At 42.6% G+C, this 23,297-nt stretch overlaps 1 protein-coding gene across 1 annotated transcript; it reads left to right on the top strand.

The window, feature by feature from the left end:
* Positions 1-17,976: 17,976 nt before the first annotated feature.
* LOC113036932 (diablo IAP-binding mitochondrial protein-like) lies at positions 17,977-22,580 on the top strand. The gene is made up of 6 exons (XM_026193547.2): positions 17,977-18,140; positions 18,548-18,680; positions 18,784-18,906; positions 21,412-21,522; positions 21,674-21,770; positions 22,109-22,580. The coding sequence occupies exons 1-6, from the start codon at positions 18,097-18,099 to the stop codon at positions 22,312-22,314; spliced, it is 714 nt and encodes a 237-aa protein (XP_026049332.1). The 5' UTR covers positions 17,977-18,096; the 3' UTR covers positions 22,315-22,580.
* The last annotated feature ends 717 nt before the right edge of the window (positions 22,581-23,297 follow it).

Raw genomic sequence — 23,297 nt, 5'->3', positions numbered from 1 at the left:
CGGCATGCTATATTATCATGGCATTTGATGGCTCACCTGGGGCCCGTTCTTCGTACCTCGCTAAGTAGGTTAGCCGGATTAGATTGTTGACGATTTCGCGTGATCCTGGATCAGCCGGTTCCCCGAAGCTCATCCGGGACTTGCTGTCATAGCAACAGAGCCGTAAGCGTAAACCTGCTCGGGAGCAGGTTTACTTTATGTAAACAGGATTAGATCGCGGCCACGCAGGTATGTCCGCGTCATCATACGAAAGCAACAGCGACATTCCGCCACCGTTTCACCACAAATAAATAACATCAATGTAACTAAAGATAATGCAGCACTTGATCCTTTTATTGATTCCACACAGATACATACAGGTCAGTCCCTAAAAAAAGGGAAATGTACGAGTAATCACGCTATGGCATGTAGGTGATCACGCCAGATGCAACACACATTCCACAGTAGAGGAATAGCAAATTACGTCGTGTAATCAAGATGACAGACCACGGCTATAAAAGCGAAGGTGGAAGTGGGAAGTTTGTCGCAGCCATGTCCTGTCCGTTTCTACGCGAGCCACCCATTGCGGAAGGTGCAAGAGTGATAAGGAGAGTGTTCAGAATCCAACGTATATTGCGGGATAGACAGGATCCTTTAGCACAGCGCGACAGTGTGCTCATAGAGAGATACCGATTTTCCCGTGAGGGTATCATCTACCTAACCAACTTGCTGGATCCCCATGTTAAGAGTACCACCCACCGTAGTCGGGCATTAACAACTGCACAAACTGTGTGCATTGCCTTGCGCTACTTTGCGAGTGGCACGTTCCTGTACACTTGTGGAGACGCAGAGAACGTTGGGAAAAGTGCCGTCTGCCGGGCCATTCGCAAAGTGTACCTGGCACTCAAGCATTTCCTGGGTGTGTTTGTGGTTTTTCCAAGCCACTTAAGACCACAGGTCGTCAAACAGGGCTTTTTCGCCATTGCAGGTACAGTAAATTGGATAGTGAATGTGATGCAATCATGACCTATGTCGGTAACTGTAGCTCCAACGTCCGCAGGCTTCCCGAATGTGATTGGCACCATAGACTGCACACACATTGCGATCAAGGCCCCCCCAGGCCCCACTGAAGGGGACTTTGTCAACCGAAAGGGGGGCCACAGTATAAATGTGCAGGTGAGCAATACTAACACTCCAGATGGCAATATACGATGGGAGGAGTGTGGTCATACATAATGGAATCCCACAGATGGTGTGTGACTCGATGTGCCATATCACAAATGTGGAAGCAAAATGGCCCGGATCAGTGCATGACTCACGGATCTTCAGAGAGTCAGGGTTATGCACATCATTTGAGCGTGGTAAGTAAAAGAGGCTTATGTTGATGCTACATACTCATGTCGGGCCTAACATAACAGCATTTCTTCATTACACAGGGGCCTACGATGGGATCCTCCTCGGAGATAGAGGTTATGCATGCAGGCAGTACTTCATGACACCGTTCCCTGACCCCAACCCTGGGCCACAAACCCGCTACAATGCAGCCCTAGCCAGGACAAGGGCACGCATTGAAATGACCTTTGGGCAACTGAAGGAACGATTCCAGTGTCTAAAACGCCTGAGGGTTGCACCTGACAGGGCATGTGACATTATTGTTGCATGTGCCGTACTGCACAACATTGCCACCATCAGAAGAGAGAGGACCCCCGTGGTGGAGGTGCAGCCTGATGATGACCTCCAGCCAGTGCACCTGGACCAACCTAGTGGCAGAGCTGCACGGGACAGGATTGTGCAACACAATTTCGCATAATAAAAACATGACATGACACATTTTCTATTGACGTTTATTTGAGCATCGTTGTCTGTCCCACCACACACAGGCCAGTCATCAGTTGCCTGGGAAAACAGAGCATGTATACTGCGTCACGCAGGGTCAGCAATAGTGCTCCGTATGAACATGTATTCCTACTTACTCTGGAGTTCCTTTTGAAGCACCTCGATTTCCAATTGTAGTTTATGCCTCATTAGGGCTTGTAGTTCGATCTCACCTAGGAGCTTTTGTTTCTTCAGCTCAGTATACTCCATTTTTTGCTGGAGACTTCTCTTGTAGAGCAGACGTATGTCACCCTGTGTCAATTGTGGTGACAACATTTAACGGGGAATACATGTCATATAGGCAGTATAATTGATCACAACACTGCCCACCTCTGCATCAGCAGGCCTCTCTGCCGGCCTCTTGGCCTGCAAATCATACTGCAGTCAGACACACATGGCAGTACACAAGTAGATGGTATTTCAGGCCAATTCATGCATGTACTCACAGGGTCTTCCGCCACACCACAGCCATCTGACAGGGTTGCGTCACTGTCCTGTGCAATGGTAACACAATGGTGTTACTAAGGGGTGTGGTACAGCCTATAGGTCTGTACAATTGGGTGGGGACAGATATATGTATATCTCCCAACTTACTGTGCATGTTCCAGTCACCCCTTCCATGGGAACAGGTAAAAGTGATGGTGTGTCATGTAACACTACACACAGAGAAAACCCACAGTGCCAATGAATGAATGTCACAGTTCGAATAGCATTTTCATTTAGGCAACAACCACATATTTGACATTGTGCACATGGAATCATGAGCCCATTCACCAGTTATGTAGGTGCTGCTGCTACTGCACCCCGGCTTCTGGTCTCCGGAAGAGCTGCCCCCAGGGATGCCCTCAACAATGGGTCTGGTGGCATTCAACCTTAGGGCCAGCTCCTCTGCTGGGGTGTGACGAGGGGGTGCAGGACCACCACCTGTCTTTTGTTGCTCTGCCCTTTTCTTGGTTGCTGTTATACACAAACACAGGGATTGTTTCAGGGGTGTCTTTTCAAGTGACTGACAGCAATATGAGTGTTGGATATTGCCATTCTGTAGTATGTTCTTGTATTTCACTCTTACTTGTTCCCATGTTCTGGTGGGTCCGGTTGTGGCTCTAATGTGTAAGAGGATATCATGTGGTATGATTTGATATGATAAAATATGATATGGTATGGTGCCATGTAATATGTTGCATTACTTACGCGTTTAATTTGTCAGCAACTTTCTGCCAGCCCTCTCTCCTTGCTTTTGCAGCCTTCGCACTGTTACCTTGCGTTTTAATTTCACTCTGGTACTCCTGAAATCCCTCAATCAGGAGTTCTTGCTCCGCTGCGGTGAAGTACTGTGCGCGCTCCTTCGACATTTTCGCCGACCAATCAGAGGCTTGCCGATCACTGTTTCTGCTATCGATGCGTAGCCCCTTTTACGGCACCCAGTGATCGCGCATTACTTCATCCAGCTGTAGTAATCGTCAACAGCAGGTGTGTTCGGGGAACCGGATTAGCGAGCTCACGGTTAGCGCGATGATTTGATCTTGGATGTGTCATTTGATCTTGGATGTAGTAAGCGACGTACGAAGAACGGGCCCCTGGTCTTGCTCCACAATTGGTGTTCACCTTATTCTCATGCAAAGCTCTGTAGTGCCTAAGCATGGATGAGGTGTTGTTGTTATATCTCAGCTCTCTGGCACATAGCAAACACTTCACCTTGTACAAAAGTAAAGACAGCTTAACATAGGTTTTATTGCACCATCAGTATTATGAAAATACATCTTCTGTAGAAATTTACATACCTTGTTGGGAGGAATAAGATCAAAATGTTCCCACACAGGGGAGGACATCCTCCTCTTCTTAGCTGGCTCCATTCTCTCCTGACTTTCTCTCCTAAACCTCCAAACTCTCTCCAAACTGTCTCCAAACTCTCACTAACCGCAACTCTCCATCAAACACCCACATTTTGAATGAAGTCTGAGGGGTTTATATCGCTGTCATAGCTTCCTGAACCAGTGATGTGGTACAGCCGGGCAGCGAGGCTTCGGATGTCATCATTTTCAGCTCCTCCCATAAATGAAGCAAGCCTCGTTACGCGCATCGCGGAAATGCCCTCTCAATTACTCGACACAAGCTTTGAAGCCTCTATACAGAACGTCACATCACTACTCAGCACCATCCAGTGACAGCAGACAGATCATCCAACATGTTAACTGCAAAAACAGATGAAAACAGTACAAAGGTTCAAGTACCACATGTGCTGTCAGTGAAAGCTGCAGCTGTTTTCATTGATACATTTAAAGACAAAAAGTCAAAGGATTAATCACCCATGTAACTGTGTCACTAAATATCAGCATTAACAGTACCTTAGTTTAGTGTTTCAGAAAGCTGCTGATCTCAGACCTGCACAGGTTCTGTAATGTTATGTGCACATTGAGAATTTTAGCATCTCCTAGTGGTTAGCTTGGAGACTGCGGTCAAGTGAATTTTTATGTGGTTTGGCTTGTATTCCTATTGGATGTTTAGAGTCACATGAGTGGGGTGATACAGGAAGCCATTTTAGTATTGGGATTTGCACAATGAGGCGTACCAGAAGTCTCCCTGTTTAATCCTTAAGCATCCACCTGTGTTATGCCATGGAGAAGCTTTGTTTGTAAGTTTGAATTGTATTTCATCTTTATAAGTAGTGAGTGTTGTATATTTTATTGATTTTATGCATATTTGGAGAGATGTATATATAAATGCCTAGATCTGTTCGCCATGTGAAGCAAATGCATAATTCTTTATTGAGCATATTTCTTTTTGTATTTTTTGTAGTTTCACAAGTTCTGGGAAATCACTGTAAGTTGTACGTTGATGAAGACAAACAAGTAAACAGCCCTCAACTTTACTTTCATGCCTGACTCATCATTCAACGCTTTCAGTGCTTACGGCATATGTTTAGCTATCTGTCACTTCGTGTACCAGAACCACGCACGCAGGGGACAGAATAGGTTCTGTTTTAAACACTGAATGTACTCATGCATGAAGACCACATGAGATTTTCGCTGACACAATTAAATAAAACCTGATGAAGGTCAAAGGTCGTCACTTGTATGTTGAACTAAAAACTTCTGATCTGGAATTATTTAAGTTTTCTGCCAATAGTGTGTTATTTATCATAAAGTAATTCAGAGTCAATCATACCAGAGTAACCAGAGAGCATATTATTAAATATTTAACTTTCTACAGGACTGAGTATAATGTAAAAATCCAGAGCCTCTGAGGATTATTCGGGTATTTATAACATCACACAAACCAAAGGTCTCCATTACAGTGTTCATGAAATGCTGGGTGTATCCATCTTCTGGGGCGGGCCTACGGAGGAGTGCTGAAGATTTTCCTGTGAAGGAGCTGCTGGTGAAGATCATGAGTCCTGCTTGATCAGTGCGATGAGCTTCAATCTTCCTAGTGTTAAATGATGCCTCTCTCAGTCAGTAAACAGAACACCTGGCACAGGACAGCTGTGATGAAAGAAAGGGAAGATGTTTCTCCAAATCTTTGGACCCAGGAAACCCGGTTTGGTCCTCATGGTCTCCCTCACTAGTTTCTCCCCAGCGTGAATGAAGCTGTTGATAATAATGTGGAATCTGTTATTAAATGAAAAGAACAAATTAAAATTACACTACTATGAAACCTTCTGCTGCTGTCTTTATTTAAAGTTTCCATGTTAGCAGGCTGTGGAGTGCTCTGTCAGTGTAATTGATCTAAAAGTGTTTAAGTCTTCAGTCTTATGTTAAAATCTCAAAGGACAGCATTACATTTTTATATTAACAGTAACTCTGGGCCTCTGTGGATTGGGCAGCTGATCTAATCTCTGTCTAAAACTGGATAACAAAAACTAAAGAGTGCTAAATCATTCATTAATACAGACTATTAGAGTAACAGGTGTGTAGCATCGCTAACTAGCTAGCAACAAACCTCCAATACATTGTATATGCTAGCGGCTAATCTATTAACAACAGAGTGATTTTAGATGTTGTAGAACTATAAGATGATAAGCTGTGTGGTTTTTTGGGGGTTTTTTTTATAATTGTGACATGGCTGTATTTACCTTAATTGAATGAGTCGTCAGTCGTGGTAAACCCATCAGCAGATAAAGGAGCAGCCGGACTACGTAAAAAGTGTAGGGGACGTGTTCGAGGTCACGTCCAGCGGGTGTGTGTGGACGGGAGCGTCACGCAGACGCTCCACCTCAAGTCGCTACTGTGCAAACTCTGGCTCCAAAAGTGCAACATGGCAGCGTCGACATGCGGGATATTTTGGCTTCATTTTTGTACAATGGGATGAAGTGCTGTAGTGTCGTCCATGTTTTCTACAGTCATTGGCTGGGACCTCACAACAGCAGCACCTGAAGGACGCTTCTCTCTCTCTGATAGCTTGTGTTCTGACACCTGAGACCTGACTTTTGAGACCTGACACCTGAGACATGACACATGATACCTGACAACTGACACATGAGACCTGACAATTGACACCTGAGACCTGACAGCTTTTTTTCCTGAGACCTGAGGATGTCCTAAAATGTACACCCTACTGGAGATAGACAGATGAATTGGTGCTGCAGCTGCAGTGATCCAGACGCTGTACCAGTCCCTCTTGGTGAAGAGACAGCTGAGTGTAAAATGGTAAATGGCCTGTATTTGTATAGCGCTTTACTTAGTCCCTAAGGACTCCAAAGCACTTTACACTACATTCAGTCATCCACCCATTCACACACTGCTGATGGCAAGCTACATTGTAGCCACAGCCACCCTGGGGCGCACTGACAGAGGCAAGGCTGCCGGACACTGGCGCCACCAGGCCCTCTGACCACCACCAGTAGGCAACGGGTGAAGTGTCTTGCCCAAGGACACAATGACTGAGACTGTCGGAGCCAGGGCTTGAACCGGCAACCTTCCGATTACAAGGCGAACTCCCAACTCTTGAGCCTCGATGCGAGCAAAGCTCTCAATTTAAAAGTTGGTCTACATCCTTTATTCTCCCATTTGGGTAGTGACTAAAAGAACGAGATTGCAGATGCAAGAAGCGGAAATGAGCTTCCTCCAAAGGGTGGCTGGCATTTGACTAGGAGGCCTCCTCGGTCGAGAATGACAATGAAGTTGCCCCATCTATTGAGGACAAACGGTTCATTCAGTTGATGAATAATGAGATGTTCATAGATGATGCTAACAGTTGGGTAGCTCCCCTTCCCTTTCGCATGCCAAGACCACGGCTGCCTAACAACAGAGGACAAGCTCTGACTCGTTTCACCAGTCTCTGCAAAACTCTAGAAAGGAAACCTGAGATGAGGAGACATTTTCTGGCTTTCATGCAGAATATCTTTGATCGAGATCATGCTGAACCAGCTCCAGCACTCAACGATGGAGATGAATGCTGGTACCTTCCCAGTTTTGGCATCTATCATCCACGCAAGCCTGGCCAGATCCGAGTTGTGTTTGATTCAAGCGCTCCTTATCTTGGCATCTCCTTGAACGATGTGCTGTTGACAGGGCCAGACTTAAATAACACTCTGCTGGGAGTCCTAATGCGGTTTGGGCATGAACAGGTAGCCATCACAGCAGATATTGAGCAGATGTTTCACAGCTTTGTTGTCAGGGAAGACCACAGGAACTTCCTCAGATTTCTGTGGTTTAAAGACAATGACATCACGAAGGAAGTTGTGGAATATCGTATGAGAGTCCATGTGTTTGGCAACCGCCCCTCTCCAGCTGTGGCTACTTATGGGCTTCGGAGAGCAGCTTTACATGGAGAGGGCGAGTTTGGGGAGGGGGCAAAGGAGTTCATACACAGGAACTTCTACGTTGATGATGCACTCAAGTCACTGCCATCTGCAACAGCAGCTATCAGTCTTCTCAAGGCAGCCCAAGGCATGCTTGCCATCTCCAACTTGAGACTTCATAAAATAGCATCCAATTGCCTAACTGTCATGCAGGCTTTCCCATCAACAGATCATGCAAAAGACTTGAAAAATCTCGACCTGGACAAAGATTCACCTCCTTTGCAGCGAAGTTCTTGCAACTTGTACAATGGGATGAAGTGCTGTAGTGTCGTCCATGTTTTCTACAGTCATTGGCTGAGACCTCACAACAGCAGCACCTGAAGGACGCTTCTCTCTCTCTGATAGCTTGTGTTCTGACACCTGAGACCTGACTTTTGAGACCTGACACCTGAGACATGACACATGATACCTGACAACTGACACATGAGACCTGACAATTGACACCTGAGACCTGACAGCTTTTTTTCCTGAGACCTGAGGATGTCCTAAAATGTACACCCTACTGGAGATAGACAGATGAATTGGTGCTGCAGCTGCAGTGATCCAGACGCTGTACCAGTCCCTCTTGGTGAAGAGACAGCTGAGTGTAAAATGGTAAATGGCCTGTATTTGTATAGCGCTTTACTTAGTCCCTAAGGACTCCAAAGCACTTTACACTACATTCAGTCATCCACCCATTCACACACTGCTGATGGCAAGCTACATTGTAGCCACAGCCACCCTGGGGCGCACTGACAGAGGCAAGGCTGCCGGACACTGGCGCCACCAGGCCCTCTGACCACCACCAGTAGGCAACGGGTGAAGTGTCTTGCCCAAGGACACAATGACTGAGACTGTCGGAGCCAGGGCTTGAACCGGCAACCTTCCGATTACAAGGCGAACTCCCAACTCTTGAGCCTCGATGCGAGCAAAGCTCTCAATTTAAAAGTTGGTCTACATCCTTTATTCTCCCATTTGGGTAGTGACTAAAAGAACGAGATTGCAGATGCAAGAAGCGGAAATGAGCTTCCTCCAAAGGGTGGCTGGCATTTGACTAGGAGGCCTCCTCGGTCGAGAATGACAATGAAGTTGCCCCATCTATTGAGGACAAACGGTTCATTCAGTTGATGAATAATGAGATGTTCATAGATGATGCTAACAGTTGGGTAGCTCCCCTTCCCTTTCACATGCCAAGACCACGGCTGCCTAACAACAGAGGACAAGCTCTGACTCGTTTCACCAGTCTCTGCAAAACTCTAGAAAGGAAACCTGAGATGAGGAGACATTTTCTGGCTTTCATGCAGAATATCTTTGATCGAGATCATGCTGAACCAGCTCCAGCACTCAACGATGGAGATGAATGCTGGTACCTTCCCAGTTTTGGCATCTATCATCCACGCAAGCCTGGCCAGATCCGAGTTGTGTTTGATTCAAGCGCTCCTTATCTTGGCATCTCCTTGAACGATGTGCTGTTGACAGGGCCAGACTTAAATAACACTCTGCTGGGAGTCCTAATGCGGTTTAGGCATGAACAGGTAGCCATCACAGCAGATATTGAGCAGATGTTTCACAGCTTTGTTGTCAGGGAAGACCACAGGAACTTCCTCAGATTTCTGTGGTTTAAAGACAATGACATCACGAAGGAAGTTGTGGAATATCGTATGAGAGTCCATGTGTTTGGCAACCGCCCCTCTCCAGCTGTGGCTACTTATGGGCTTCGGAGAGCAGCTTTACATGGAGAGGGCGAGTTTGGGGAGGGGGCAAAGGAGTTCATACACAGGAACTTCTACGTTGATGATGCACTCAAGTCACTGCCATCTGCAACAGCAGCTATCAGTCTTCTCAAGGCAGCCCAAGGCATGCTTGCCATCTCCAACTTGAGACTTCATAAAATAGCATCCAATTGCCTAACTGTCATGCAGGCTTTCCCATCAACAGATCATGCAAAAGACTTGAAAAATCTCGACCTGGACAAAGATTCACCTCCTTTGCAGCGAAGTTCTTGCAACTTGTACAATGGGATGAAGTGCTGTAGTGTCGTCCATGTTTTCTACAGTCATTGGCTGGGACCTCACAACAGCAGCACCTGAAGGACGCTTCTCTCTCTCTGATAGCTTGTGTTCTGACACCTGAGACCTGACTTTTGAGACCTGACACCTGAGACATGACACATGATACCTGACAACTGACACATGAGACCTGACAATTGACACCTGAGACCTGACAGCTTTTTTTCCTGAGACCTGAGGATGTCCTAAAATGTACACCCTACTGGAGATAGACAGATGAATTGGTGTTGCAGCTGCAGTGATCCAGACGCTGTACCAGTCCCTCTTGGTGAAGAGACAGCTGAGTGTAAAATGGTAAATGGCCTGTATTTGTATAGCGCTTTACTTAGTCCCTAAGGACTCCAAAGCACTTTACACTACATTCAGTCATCCACCCATTCACACACTGCTGATGGCAAGCTACATTGTAGCCACAGCCACCCTGGGGCGCACTGACAGAGGCAAGGCTGCCGGACACTGGCGCCACCAGGCCCTCTGACCACCACCAGTAGGCAACGGGTGAAGTGTCTTGCCCAAGGACACAATGACTGAGATTGTCGGAGCCAGGGCTTGAACCGGCAACCTTCCGATTACAAGGCGAACTCCCAACTCTTGAGCCTCGATGCGAGCAAAGCTCTCAATTTAAAAGTTGGTCTACATCCTTTATTCTCCCATTTGGGTAGTGACTAAAAGAACGAGATTGCAGATGCAAGAAGCGGAAATGAGCTTCCTCCAAAGGGTGGCTGGCATTTGACTAGGAGGCCTCCTCGGTCGAGAATGACAATGAAGTTGCCCCATCTATTGAGGACAAACGGTTCATTCAGTTGATGAATAATGAGATGTTCATAGATGATGCTAACAGTTGGGTAGCTCCCCTTCCCTTTCGCATGCCAAGACCACGGCTGCCTAACAACAGAGGACAAGCTCTGACTCGTTTCACCAGTCTCTGCAAAACTCTAGAAAGGAAACCTGAGATGAGGAGACATTTTCTGGCTTTCATGCAGAATATCTTTGATCGAGATCATGCTGAACCAGCTCCAGCACTCAACGATGGAGATGAATGCTGGTACCTTCCCAGTTTTGGCATCTATCATCCACGCAAGCCTGGCCAGATCCGAGTTGTGTTTGATTCAAGCGCTCCTTATCTTGGCATCTCCTTGAACGATGTGCTGTTGACAGGGCCAGACTTAAATAACACTCTGCTGGGAGTCCTAATGCGGTTTAGGCATGAACAGGTAGCCATCACAGCAGATATTGAGCAGATGTTTCACAGCTTTGTTGTCAGGGAAGACCACAGGAACTTCCTCAGATTTCTGTGGTTTAAAGACAATGACATCACGAAGGAAGTTGTGGAATATCGTATGAGAGTCCATGTGTTTGGCAACCGCCCCTCTCCAGCTGTGGCTACTTATGGGCTTCGGAGAGCAGCTTTACATGGAGAGGGCGAGTTTGGGGAGGGGGCAAAGGAGTTCATACACAGGAACTTCTACGTTGATGATGCACTCAAGTCACTGCCATCTGCAACAGCAGCTATCAGTCTTCTCAAGGCAGCCCAAGGCATGCTTGCCATCTCCAACTTGAGACTTCATAAAATAGCATTCAATTGCCTAACTGTCATGCAGGCTTTCCCATCAACAGATCATGCAAAAGACTTGAAAAATCTCGACCTGGACAAAGATTCACCTCCTTTGCAGCGAAGTTCTTGCAACTTGTACAATGGGATGAAGTGCTGTAGTGTCGTCCATGTTTTCTACAGTCATTGGCTGAGACCTCACAACAGCAGCACCTGAAGGACGCTTCTCTCTCTCTGATAGCTTGTGTTCTGACACCTGAGACCTGACTTTTGAGACCTGACACCTGAGACATGACACATGATACCTGACAACTGACACATGAGACCTGACAACTGACACATGAGACCTGACAATTGACACCTGAGACCTGACAGCTTTTTTTCCTGAGACCTGAGGATGTCCTAAAATGTACACCCTACTGGAGATAGACAGATGAATTGGTGCTGCAGCTGCAGTGATCCAGACGCTGTACCAGTCCCTCTTGGTGAAGAGACAGCTGAGTGTAAAATGGTAAATGGCCTGTATTTGTATAGCGCTTTACTTAGTCCCTAAGGACTCCAAAGCACTTTACACTACATTCAGTCATCCACCCATTCACACACTGCTGATGGCAAGCTACATTGTAGCCACAGCCACCCTGGGGCGCACTGACAGAGGCAAGGCTGCCGGACACTGGCGCCACCAAGCCCTCTGACCACCACCAGTAGGCAACGGGTGAAGTGTCTTGCCCAAGGACACAATGACTGAGACTGTCGGAGCCAGGGCTTGAACCGGCAACCTTCCGATTACAAGGCGAACTCCCAACTCTTGAGCCTCGATGCGAGCAAAGCTCTCAATTTAAAAGTTGGTCTACATCCTTTATTCTCCCATTTGGGTAGTGACTAAAAGAACGAGATTGCAGATGCAAGAAGCGGAAATGAGCTTCCTCCAAAGGGTGGCTGGCATTTGACTAGGAGGCCTCCTCGGTGAAGTGTTCCAGGTTTGTCCCTGAAATAGTTTCTGTTAATTGATGCAAATGTGTTACTTTGTATTTTTTACCCTGGATGTTTTGTCAAATTTCCTTTAAGTCAGACTGAACTGCATTATTTTGAGTGGCAGTAGTACTTTTGTAGAAAACGTTTAAAAGTCCACAGCTTGTTGGTCAGGGTCAGGGTCAACATTTTTGCATTGCTTTGAAAAGTATTAAAAATGTTAAAATATGAGGAAAAAACATAACAGTATAAAAATATATATATATTATAGTCATTTTCTGTTATTGGTTTGTTGAATACATAACTTTTTTTCAAAGTCAAAAAAGTGTCCAGGTGAGTAAACATGTTTGCAAACACCATGAAAAATGAGTTGGTAACATTTCAATTACACTGTTTGTTTGTTTTTATTTTTCTTCTCTAAAGAAAAATAAAAACTCTCAGAAATCACAATCACAAATCTTGACAGAAATCTTGTTTCATGATTTCATAATTCATACATGAAACAGTTTAAATATGAAACAGCAGATTCTTTTTTTTTTTTATGACATTTCAGTGTTGGAATCATTATATCCATGTCAGGAAAATTAGACGTATGTCAGGAAAATGAAACTTTGCTTGGTTTTAAAACATTGCCAAATTACTGCTCAAAGTTTGACCTGCTCATCAGTTTGATGTCATGGGGGAGTTCCAGGTTGTTTGTCATCAGTTGATGTTTTCTTTAATGCAGTCATAATGATGATAATTAGCCAGTTGACTTTATCCCTTTGTGTAATAATAATAACCTCCACTGAAACTAATTAAAAGTGATCATTAACGGGATCATTAATTATTTAAAGACTGCTCTGTTGACTGGCGGTTAATGACAACACATGCAATAGCAGGTAAACAACAGAAGGTTAAAGTTACTGGGGAAAAATAGTCAACAAAACTTAAATTGAAATTACTTATATTAATGTTAAGATATATTCCTGACTGCTAAATGAGTTTGAAGGTGTGGAGAAATAATGCTTATATGACAGGATCTATTGCAAAATGTAGGTGTGCAAAATCTTTCACACCTTGCTATCTTCATATGACCTTTTAATTTGTTTAATTTGCATTCGTGGACCCTGATCATTTGTGAAGTACAAAAGTTAGTTACATTAAACTTCCAGTGCAGAAAAGTAAATAAGTGGTATTTAAAAATGCAGTCAAACATTTTTTATACCCACCCCAAGAGCTATAATCAAAGAATTTTTTTCTTTTTGTTCACCATAACTTTTTTAATCTAGCTTTCAGCATCGTAGCATTATATTGTGATATGTCATAGTTTCAATAAGAAAAATCCGCTAATTTAACATCTCTGTGCAGAAGAACAATCATTCATAACCTGAGTTTACCTGATTTCTGAAAAGTCACTTAAGAAAAATTCAGAAACTGGATTTTGGCAAAACTTTAAATGGTCATATCACCATTTGGGATAGGTGGCTGGTCAAAGCATTCTTGTAATTCTTCAGTATGTTGGAACAGTGAAATTTGCAAGAGCCATCTAAGAGCATGGCTTTGCACAACACTCACTTTGTTATTTACACAATCTACAATTAAAAATAAAAATAATTCAGCTTTCTATTAAAAAAAAGACAATCCAATCCAACTTTATTTATAAAGCACTTTAAAATAGCCAGCACAGCACGTACAGTAAGTAAGTTAAGAACAGCCAAAAAATAAAACACAAATACATAAAATTACATTTGAAACAGCCCTATATTTAAAAAAAACAACATAAAACAACATAGAATAAACTAATAAAAAATAAACTAAAAAACAACATCTCACAAGGTGTCAAAGGCCAGCATCTCACTAAAATCAGCATCATCAGCTCACTACAACCAATTAAAAAAAAACAACAACAACAACATCTCACATGGTGTCAAAGGTCATGGTGAAGAGATGGGTTTTCAGAAGTGATTTAAACACAGGCAGAGAAGAGGCCTGTCTAATCTATAAAGGCAGATAATTCCACAGTTTTGGAGCTGCTACAGTAAAAGCACGATCTCTTCTAAGTTTACGCTCAGTCCTGGGTACATTCAGGAAACAGCTGACCTGAGAGAGCAGGTGGGTGTATAAGGCTGTAGCAGGTCAGAGAGATAAGATGGGGCTAGGCCATGGAGGGCTTTAAAAGCAAAGAATTTTAAAATGAATCCTAAAAGGAATGGGCAGCTAGTGAAGTGAAGCTTCACAGGGGAAATGTGCTCAAACGTTCGAGTGCCAGTTAAAAGACGGGCCGCAGCATTTTGCACCCTCTGTAGATAAGCAATGTATGACGCACTGACCCTTATATAAAGTGCATCATAGTAATCCAGCCGAGTGCTAACAATTGATTTTACGATTGCCTTAATCTGAATGTGAAGCTTCAGTTCAGAATCCACTTTGACCCCCAGGTTTGTGACAGTTGGCTTATTATATTGGGCCAAGGAATCTAAATACACATTGGGGGTCTCAGTGGGACTACCAAAAACCATCACCTGAGTCATTTTGTCAATGAATTTTAAAAAGATAAGAGACATCCAAGCCTGAATGTCATCAAGTCACTGAAGTAATGGCTTTATGGAATAAGTGCCTTTTTTCTTTAGAGGGACATAGATCTGACAGTCATCAGCATAAATGTGAAATGCAATGCCGTGTTTTCTCAGTATAAAACTAAGAGGGAGCAGATACAAAGAAAAGAGGAGGGTGCCTAGAACTGAGCCCTGTGGGACACCACAAAAGAGAGGAGCGGGGGACGACACATGGTCACAGAGACTGACACAAAAAGTTTAGGACCTGAACCACTCCAGTGCTGTGCCCCTAATGCTGTTCCTACTGTTCCAAACTAGAGAGTAAAATGGCATGATCCAGTGTATCAAACGCAGCTGTCAAACCTAAAAGCACAAGAACAACACAGTGGCTAGCGTCAGTAGCTAAAAAAAAATCATTAAAAACTTTTAAAAGGGCTGATTCAGTGATATGTAAGGATTTAAAACCAGATTGGAAAACCTCTAAAACATTTTGCTTTTCCAGAAAGGTCATTAATTGGCTGTGAACTATCTTTTCAAGAATTTTCTAGAAAAGATAGTTTGGAGATAGGCCTGTAATTTGCAAGAACCTAGAATCAAGAGCAGGTTTTTTAGTCAGGGGTTTGACAACAGCATGTTTAAAATCATTAGGGACTACACCTGACAACATACTGTGGTTTACCAGCTCAAGAACCAACTGTTGGTAACACCTCTTTTAAGAGTCGGGGAGGGACAGCATCATCTGGAGACCCCGCAGGCTTCAAATGACTCTCCTTTAAAGAGAACAGAGGCCATGTCCACACTAACGCATCGTTTTCTCTGTTTTGGTCTCCCGTCCACACTGAGACGGCGTTTTCCTCAAGGAAAAATGCAGCATTTTGAAAACGCTCTCGAAAACGCATACATTTAAAATGGAGCTGTCCCATCACAGTGTGGACACTCGAAAACGCAAACTTTCTAAAACAATGACGCATTTTAGTCATGTGATGCAGTCACGTGACCAATTAAACAAAGATAGCGAAGGGCGTTACAGCAGTTGTTTTGATTGTTCTCGATTTTGACAGCCCTAAAAAGATTAATATCAGTTTGTACATGCTCCAGATGGCTTTTCTTCAAATTCTTTAATTCTTATGCGCATACGCATGACTGGAATGTAAGCATTTTGGGCCGTTTCAATGTGGACGCATGTGTGGACACGGAGCGTTTTCAGACGAAAAACACAGTTTTCAAATCTATCCAGGCTAGTGTGCATAGTCAGTGTCACCGGCTCAAACCTGTCAAAGACAGCAGAGCAGGAAGCAGAGACTGTGGGGTCATGAGCAGAAGGAGAGATTTCAACCATGGTGGAGGAGACCTTCTCAATAAAAATGTATAAAAAGATTTTTACAGGCAAGGGCTCGATACAGTCAGTATGTGGTGCACTAAGAACAGAGTTAATGGTCTGTTAATAAAACATGCGAGTTGTGACATTTTGATAGATTAAAGTCAGAGAAGTGCTTACTTTTGGTACCTTTTACACTTTTTTGATACTGACTCCAACAGTCCTTTAGCATCTGTAATGACACTTGTAGTTTGTCCTTTCTCCATATGCGCTCAGCTCACAGCACTCGCATCTGACAGCTCGGGTCATGTTGTTCAGCCAGGGCTCAGATTTAGTTTTAGGCAGCCTGGTTTTTAATGGAGCCACAGTGTCCAAAGCAGTCCCGCAGGTGGAATAAAACCAAGAGCTCAGTTCCTCAGTCTGGGTGCATAAAAACTCCAGGATTTTATAGCTCTGGTTAAAAACTCATGAAAACTGCTCAGCAGTGGAGGAGTTAAAAATGTGACAGTGCTGAGCAGCAGTACGAGGTTTAACTGAGGTACAGGGAAGAGAAACTACAAACATCACACTACTATGGTCAGAAAACACAGGATCACAAATCTCTATGTTAAAAACAGAAAAACCATGAGATAAAACAAGATCCAGTGTGTCCACGTTCATGTGTGGGACCGGTCACACATTGCACCAAATTAAAAGAATCGATAAGGTTTAAAATGCCCTTTGCCATGGGCATGTCAGGGCAACACACATGAATATTTAGAAAAAAAGACACACAGGAAGAAATTTCAAATGCATGCATGAGGTGCAGAAATGTGCCAAAAAGACCATAACACTTCTGGGTTTTTTTTCTGCTTTTAGTTTGGGTGTCTTTTTCTAAGGGCCTTCAACTTGTCTGCCTGTCTGTCTATTTGATTTCGATAGATAGATAGATAGATAGATAGATAGATAGATAGATAGATAGATAGATAGATAGATAGATAGATAGATAGATAGATAGATAGATAGACAGTGCATGTAGCTCTTTAACCACAGGGGGGCGACCTTGTGTGTATTTTGCAGAGCTTTCACTTCATTGTTAGATGAAGATTACAAGATTGTCCAACACAAGGCACATTCAGCCCTTGTAGAAATTAATATGAAAGCTTTGACAGTTACACAGAAATACCATGGGTGAACACTCCAATTTCAGTATTAGCAGCAGCCATTAATACCATGTAGTCAGAAATCAGAAAGCTGTAATACACTATTTCAGGGTTTAAACATGGGGGGGGGGGGGGGGGGGGGGGTGTGTGTGTGTGTAAAGGATCAGTCTTTCAATAGAAAGGCCTTTCAATAGAACAAAGATATTTTCTTTTCTTTTCTTCTTTAAATCAAAATCTATAAAAGGGCAGGGACAGGGTTTAAGCAGACCTGATCATACAGAACTGGATATTTGGAGCACTTGACACATAGGAATGTGATATTTCCATGAATACCTGCGTCTAAGGAAGTCAAGAGTAATATCAAGAGTAAACGTCATGAGTATTGTATATATTAAACTCCTAGAAGAACAAGTCTCTTTGTATTTTTTGATTTTACTGAAGAATTTCCATATCCAACAGTCATACATCCTAACATCATATCTTCATCATCATATATTCATTTTTATTATTAGTTTTTATACTGTGGCAACCCCAATGCAATAACAGCCTAATGTTACGCAAAGTGTAAGATAATGAAGATATAAATTTTAAAAATGCATAAATATGCTCCCAGTGCTTTGTTGCACCCTTGTAGTTTGGATCCTGCTGGCATATTTCGAATGAGTGAGTACAGAAATGATTTGTATTCTCACAGCAGTAAGTAGTCTAGTCATTATACTGATAGAAAATGTTTTCCGTTTTATTAGATGTCATTTAAAAAGAACAGCGTTAGAAAAGGTTAAATGGATATAGAAATGCACCCTGTATTGTATGTCCCTCCTCGGCTTCCGTTGGAGCCCTTTGCTCGATGTGTTGTAATTGCGGCCGATCAATATGGCCGCGCTTAGGAAGGGAGCAGTGTATCTCCGTTTCGTCAGGTAAGGCATTAAGGTTGAATAAACATACGTACTGATTTTGTCATCAGGTCGATTTATCCTAGGCTGAACTGACTTTTGAAAAGAAAATCCTTTAGTGTAGGAAAATGATTTTTTTGTTTGATATCGCGGTTAACAATGGCAACGGGAAGTTATGAGTCTAAAAAGTCATAACTCAGCTACGCTTAAATGAGCGTTGTTTTTGTGACTCAATAAAAATGTTCAAAATTACATTCATTTGTAAACCAGCTTCACTTTTGTTTTAATGTTTTATTTGGTTTTTGTTTGTTTGTTTTTCCCTCGTTGGGCTTTTTGAGCTTTGGTACCTGATCGACTGGTAAAAACGTCATGGATTTCACTGGAATTCGCAGCCTGAAACTGAAAGTATTTTTTTGTTTTTGTTTTATCAGGAGTTCCGGTAGTGTCCTGTTGAGCAGCAGAAAGCCTGCAGTTAGTAAACTGGGAAAATGGAGAAATATTCTATACACAGGTGTAGCGTCGTTAGCTGTGGGCGGTGGGCTGTGTGCTGTACCTTTCAAACAGGTGAGTCGGCCTCCCTGCCCCAGCAGTTGTTACAAACTTCACAGCAGTATATATCCGCTACCTGACCTACTTTACATGTTTATGTTCTGTGTCTTTGCTGCAGGTTGAACCCCTTTCTCATGACTCCCTAATCAAAAGAGCAGCCTCTCTGGCGACCGACAGCTCAAGCACTTTTCTCTCTCAGACCAGTCTAGCACTAATAGATGCCATCACAGAGTACGCCAAAGTAAGTCTGGCTCTTATGGGAAACTTTCTGTCCAATTAGTAAAATCTAGTCCAAGTTCATGTTTATTGTAGCATTTTTACCATCACAGTTGATGGGAATTTATCTCGATGGGCTCACATATACTGCAAGAAACATCCAACAACACACAACTCTGCACAACATGGTATAAAAATACAAGTTCATGCTATAGATCACCCCATAAAAAAACTCCACTGGATCAGTTTTCTTTAAAATGGCTTTAGTGGAACAACAGTCCACAGTGCAAGAGGATCATTTAATATACAGCTTAATATATAACTTTTAATTATTATAATTTTTTGTGTTATTATAATAAAGATAATAGTATAAATTTCAGTGCATAATACGTTCAGATTATATCATCACAGCTGGATGTAAATAAACTGAATTAATAAAAGGTTCAGTGCGTATTAAGCTTGGGGGTAGGTAGTACTCCTGAAGTCTGATATTCTGCTACTATTACTCTTGTATCTTTTGCCTGATGGGAGAACATTGAACAGGTTATGTGAAAACTAGTACTACATTTTTCTACTAAAGTATATACTGATCAGCCACAAAGTTGAGTAGTACCTGCCCAAACAGTTTTCACCTGTTATGACATGGTCGTTCTGTGCCCATGCTCAAATCTTGGCAGCAGATCCTTTGGATCCTGTGTTCTGCAGGGTGGTGTGGGCTCCATAGATCAGAACGTTCTGGCCCATCACCTAAAGATTATACTGTGATCGTAGGGGTTTGGAGGCATTATATTGTGTTTTTGCTAATGTTTATTTATTTGGTTTCTTGTGTGTGCCCCTTGATTTTGCATTAATTAAACATAATTCAGTTTGTGGCTCCATAATGTAGTACTTAGTATAACACATTTGATTTAGCAGATTAAAGGATGCTGGTTCAATTCCATTTGAGGAATTCCCCTTTGGGGTTGTGAGAGGAGGGACATCTGGCGTAAAATTCAGCCAAATCACTACCTGCCTACTTGCTGTAATGAGCCTCTGTGAAAAGGCAGTAGCCAAAGTAGCTGCTTGTTCTTTTTCTGACAGAATGCCTTTCCTGTCTGTGGGAAACAGTAGCCCGATCATGCCTTGCTCAAAGCAGTAACATCATCACTCTGTCATCAGCAAAGCAGACAATCACATAATTCAGTATATAAACACCTGGTCCACAGACTCCTCAGTCTAACATCTTGTAAAGATTATTACTGCTGATGACACCCACTGGCAGCTATACCTATCATCAAGCGTTGCACAGTTCTAAATAAGAATTAGTAGACTATCAGTAACTACGATCAATACATGTGTTCACGAAATCCTCAAAACATATCAAGAAAAACTGGTATAAAAACAGCATGCTGTGACTGTTATGAACTGTGTGTTTCAGCAAATACTATTTTCGTTAACATAACCGAGGCTGTTTCAGTTGCTTAGTACAGTTCAGTGAGAGAAAAACAAGTAACAATGTCTAAATTTGTCATGTGTAACAAAAAAAATGTTCTTTCAAAAATTAGTTTTTCAGCATTTTGGGGGAGTTAGTTTCTTTTTTGTCACATCCCCATGAAAAAATTGTTCACACAGCACACTTGTTTTTATTTATTATAAAAACAACACAGTGTCCCTGTAAATAAATGTCAGTAAACGACCTGTGGATCATGTGTCATGTCTGGAACAAATACATCAGTGAAGTATTTTTTTGACCTCTGCAGTGGCATCAATGCTTGCACGGTGGGTATAGCTGGGTTTCACTGTCAAAGAGTTCCCACAAACTATTTGCTGATTCTTTTGCTGTGGTTGCTGCTGACACTGATGATGATCATAATGACATATGTTTTTTGGGTATTTAGTGTCATCAGGTTTGTTCAGCAGTCTGCTGATCAAACATAGAAGCACCAGAAAAGCCACTTTGTCAAAAATGGCATGAAACGAACCAAAACATCAGTTAGCTGTGGTCATATGATGTGGCTATTTTGAACCATGTTTCAGACCAGTGTACAGAATATCATGTAAGGCCAGTATCGAGTTTCCCATTCCCAGTGAGTACACATCATGCCTGTTCAAAAATCTGCTTATTAGCTTGATAAATAAAGGTTTATAAAATCACGAGTTTGCAGACTGCAGTGCTTATCCTGCTCAGTGCAACACATTAAACTGCATGTGAAAATGCCTCCAAATATCACTTTGTTCCAACACTTTCATGCTCTCAGATTGCATCATAAATCTAGCAACTGTTTAATCTTGCAGTTAAAACCATTAAAATAAAGTTTAATTTGTTTGAACATGTGCAGTGGAGAAATGGCCAACAGTAAATGGTGACCATGGAGCTGTTTAGGGATGAAGTGAAGAAAAAGACAGGGAAATTGTTGGTGTGACTTAAGATAATGTAAAGGATAAGGTGAAGTGGGGATAGATGTTCTGCTGTGGTGACCCCTGAAGTGTTCCTACTGTTTCCAAAGTACTACTAAGTTGTTCTTTAATAAGCTCCTTGTCCTTATTCCAGGCTGTGCACACACTCATTGCCCTACAAAAACGATATCTGGATTCACTGGGAAAACTGACCCCAGCAGAGGAGGATTCAGTCTGGCAGGTGATCATTGGCCAGCGTGCAAAGGTCAGTCTTCATTGCTCTCTTCGGTTAGAAGTATTTAAAGAAAAACATCTCGTTTTGTTTTTTTTTCGTCATTCTTTGTAAATGTGACCACAGATTTACAAACAGGTTGCTGTAGATCTGTTTGGGTCTTATTCTGATTTTGTCCTGACAGGTTAATGACAGACAGGAAGACTGCAAGCATTTCGAGTCAACCTGGTTCAGTGCAATGAAGCTCTGTGAAGCAGCAGCTGAGGCCGCATACACATCAGGTGTGTTGTTTTAAAAAAAAAAAAAAAAAAACATGAGCTATTTGGCCTGTGTGGTACAACAGTCAGGTTGTAGTGTTGAGGCAAGTTCTCCTAGGGTTCATCTTTTTTAAGCTTTCTACATTGCCATTTGTGGTGGTTTCTATTCAGGTGCTGACAGTGTTGCACCTTGATCGGTGTATGGATCATTTGCTGTCACTCTGCAGACGGACAGGTTTTTGCATTTAAACAGAATGGAGATGATGGACAAGGAAGGCTGCCTAATGACTTTAGCTAATGTCTGAACTGGATAGGGTTGTTGTGTGAGTCTTTGAACACTGTTTGCATTTGTTTTTTTTCAGGGGCTGAGCATGCGTCTGTAACTGCAAGGACGAACATTCAGTTGGCCCAGGCGCAAGTGGAGGAGGCACGAAAACTCTCACTAGATGCAGATAAGAAGTTAGCCGAGACTAAAGTAATGGAGGTTCAAAGGATGGCACAGTATGCCGCCTCCTTAGAGGAGAATGAGGAGGAAGAGGTGCCTGAGGCTTATCTAAGAGAGGACTGAAACAAACAGCCACGAGTATCAGAAAACAATAACTTCTCATTATTCTAACACTGTCTTCTTTTATGATGTGTAATATATTTGGTTTGGTCAAACTGATGTGCTTACATCAACAACATCAACAAAAGGGTATCTATAATTCAGAGCTTCTTGGAAGAGTGTTTCTTTAATGGGGTTTTTTTTTGGGTTACCAACAGTGAACGAACACAAATCATTTGTATTATGTCAAGATTTATTGCAATAAATACAAACATCCTGTGTAAACAAAATGCAAACTGTTTTTCGTGTTGTTGTTATGGTGTTGATCCACAGAAAATGCGTTTTTAATTTCTGCTAAAATTGGACAGGAGACCGTGTGTCCACTTTACATTGTTGCCAAACTCAATTGTTAGTGTTTCAAATGAGATGCACGAGTGCCAACTATGCGAACAAAATATCCCCTGTGGTCATTGTGAAAATGTTCTGTTTTCTAAAATGACCAGAAGACACTTTGTAAACACAGTAAGTTTGCCCAGATGACTGACTGTCAAGCACCTTCTTTGCGCATTACAATAATTCTTGCATGTTTTGTTTTGTTGTTGCAGTTGAAATGTCTACAGATTCCCACCCGTATGTCCCTCTGAAGAAGTCTTTTAAAAACGGCGTTAGCTTGCTTGTTATTTGTATCTCTTGTTTTCACTCAGCAGCTTTACCTTCACTGCTAATTACCCATGTCCTGATTGAGTTCAATAGAGCTTTTAGGCAGGTTTCAAAACCCCTCCTTTGCTTTCCTGTCGTCACTTCATCCACAGCAGCAGTCTTTCCACACCGCCACTGAACAGGAAAAAAGTGAAGACTCAACCTCTGGAAAAACATTAAAAATGTATGAATTATGATGCTTTAAGGAAAAATTTAAAACATGGAAAACAAGAGTTATTCATAATTGGATATAATGTCTTTGTTCCCAGGAAAGTTAAAAATGTGATGAAGCAGAGAAATTTGTCTTA

This window comes from Astatotilapia calliptera, chromosome 14 (assembly GCF_964374335.1).
Source record: "Astatotilapia calliptera chromosome 14, fAstCal68.1, whole genome shotgun sequence".
In the NCBI taxonomy this organism is placed as follows: Eukaryota; Metazoa; Chordata; class Actinopteri; order Cichliformes; family Cichlidae; genus Astatotilapia; species Astatotilapia calliptera.
Note: the sequence above shows the minus strand (reverse complement) of the source record. Positions and strands in the feature narration are given on the sequence as shown.

What these genes read in the sequence shown, in the direction of transcription:
- LOC113036932 (XM_026193547.2), top strand. Translation starts at nt 18,097, where the DNA reads ATGGCCGCGCTTAGGAAGGGAGCAGTGTATCTCCGTTTCGTCAG. An exon ending in GTGCTGTACCTTTCAAACAG is followed by an intron (nt 18,681 to 18,783) that starts GTGAGTCGGCCT and finishes TCTTTGCTGCAG; the next exon opens with GTTGAACCCCTTTCTCATGA. An exon ending in CCATCACAGAGTACGCCAAA is followed by an intron (nt 18,907 to 21,411) that starts GTAAGTCTGGCT and finishes TCCTTATTCCAG; the next exon opens with GCTGTGCACACACTCATTGC.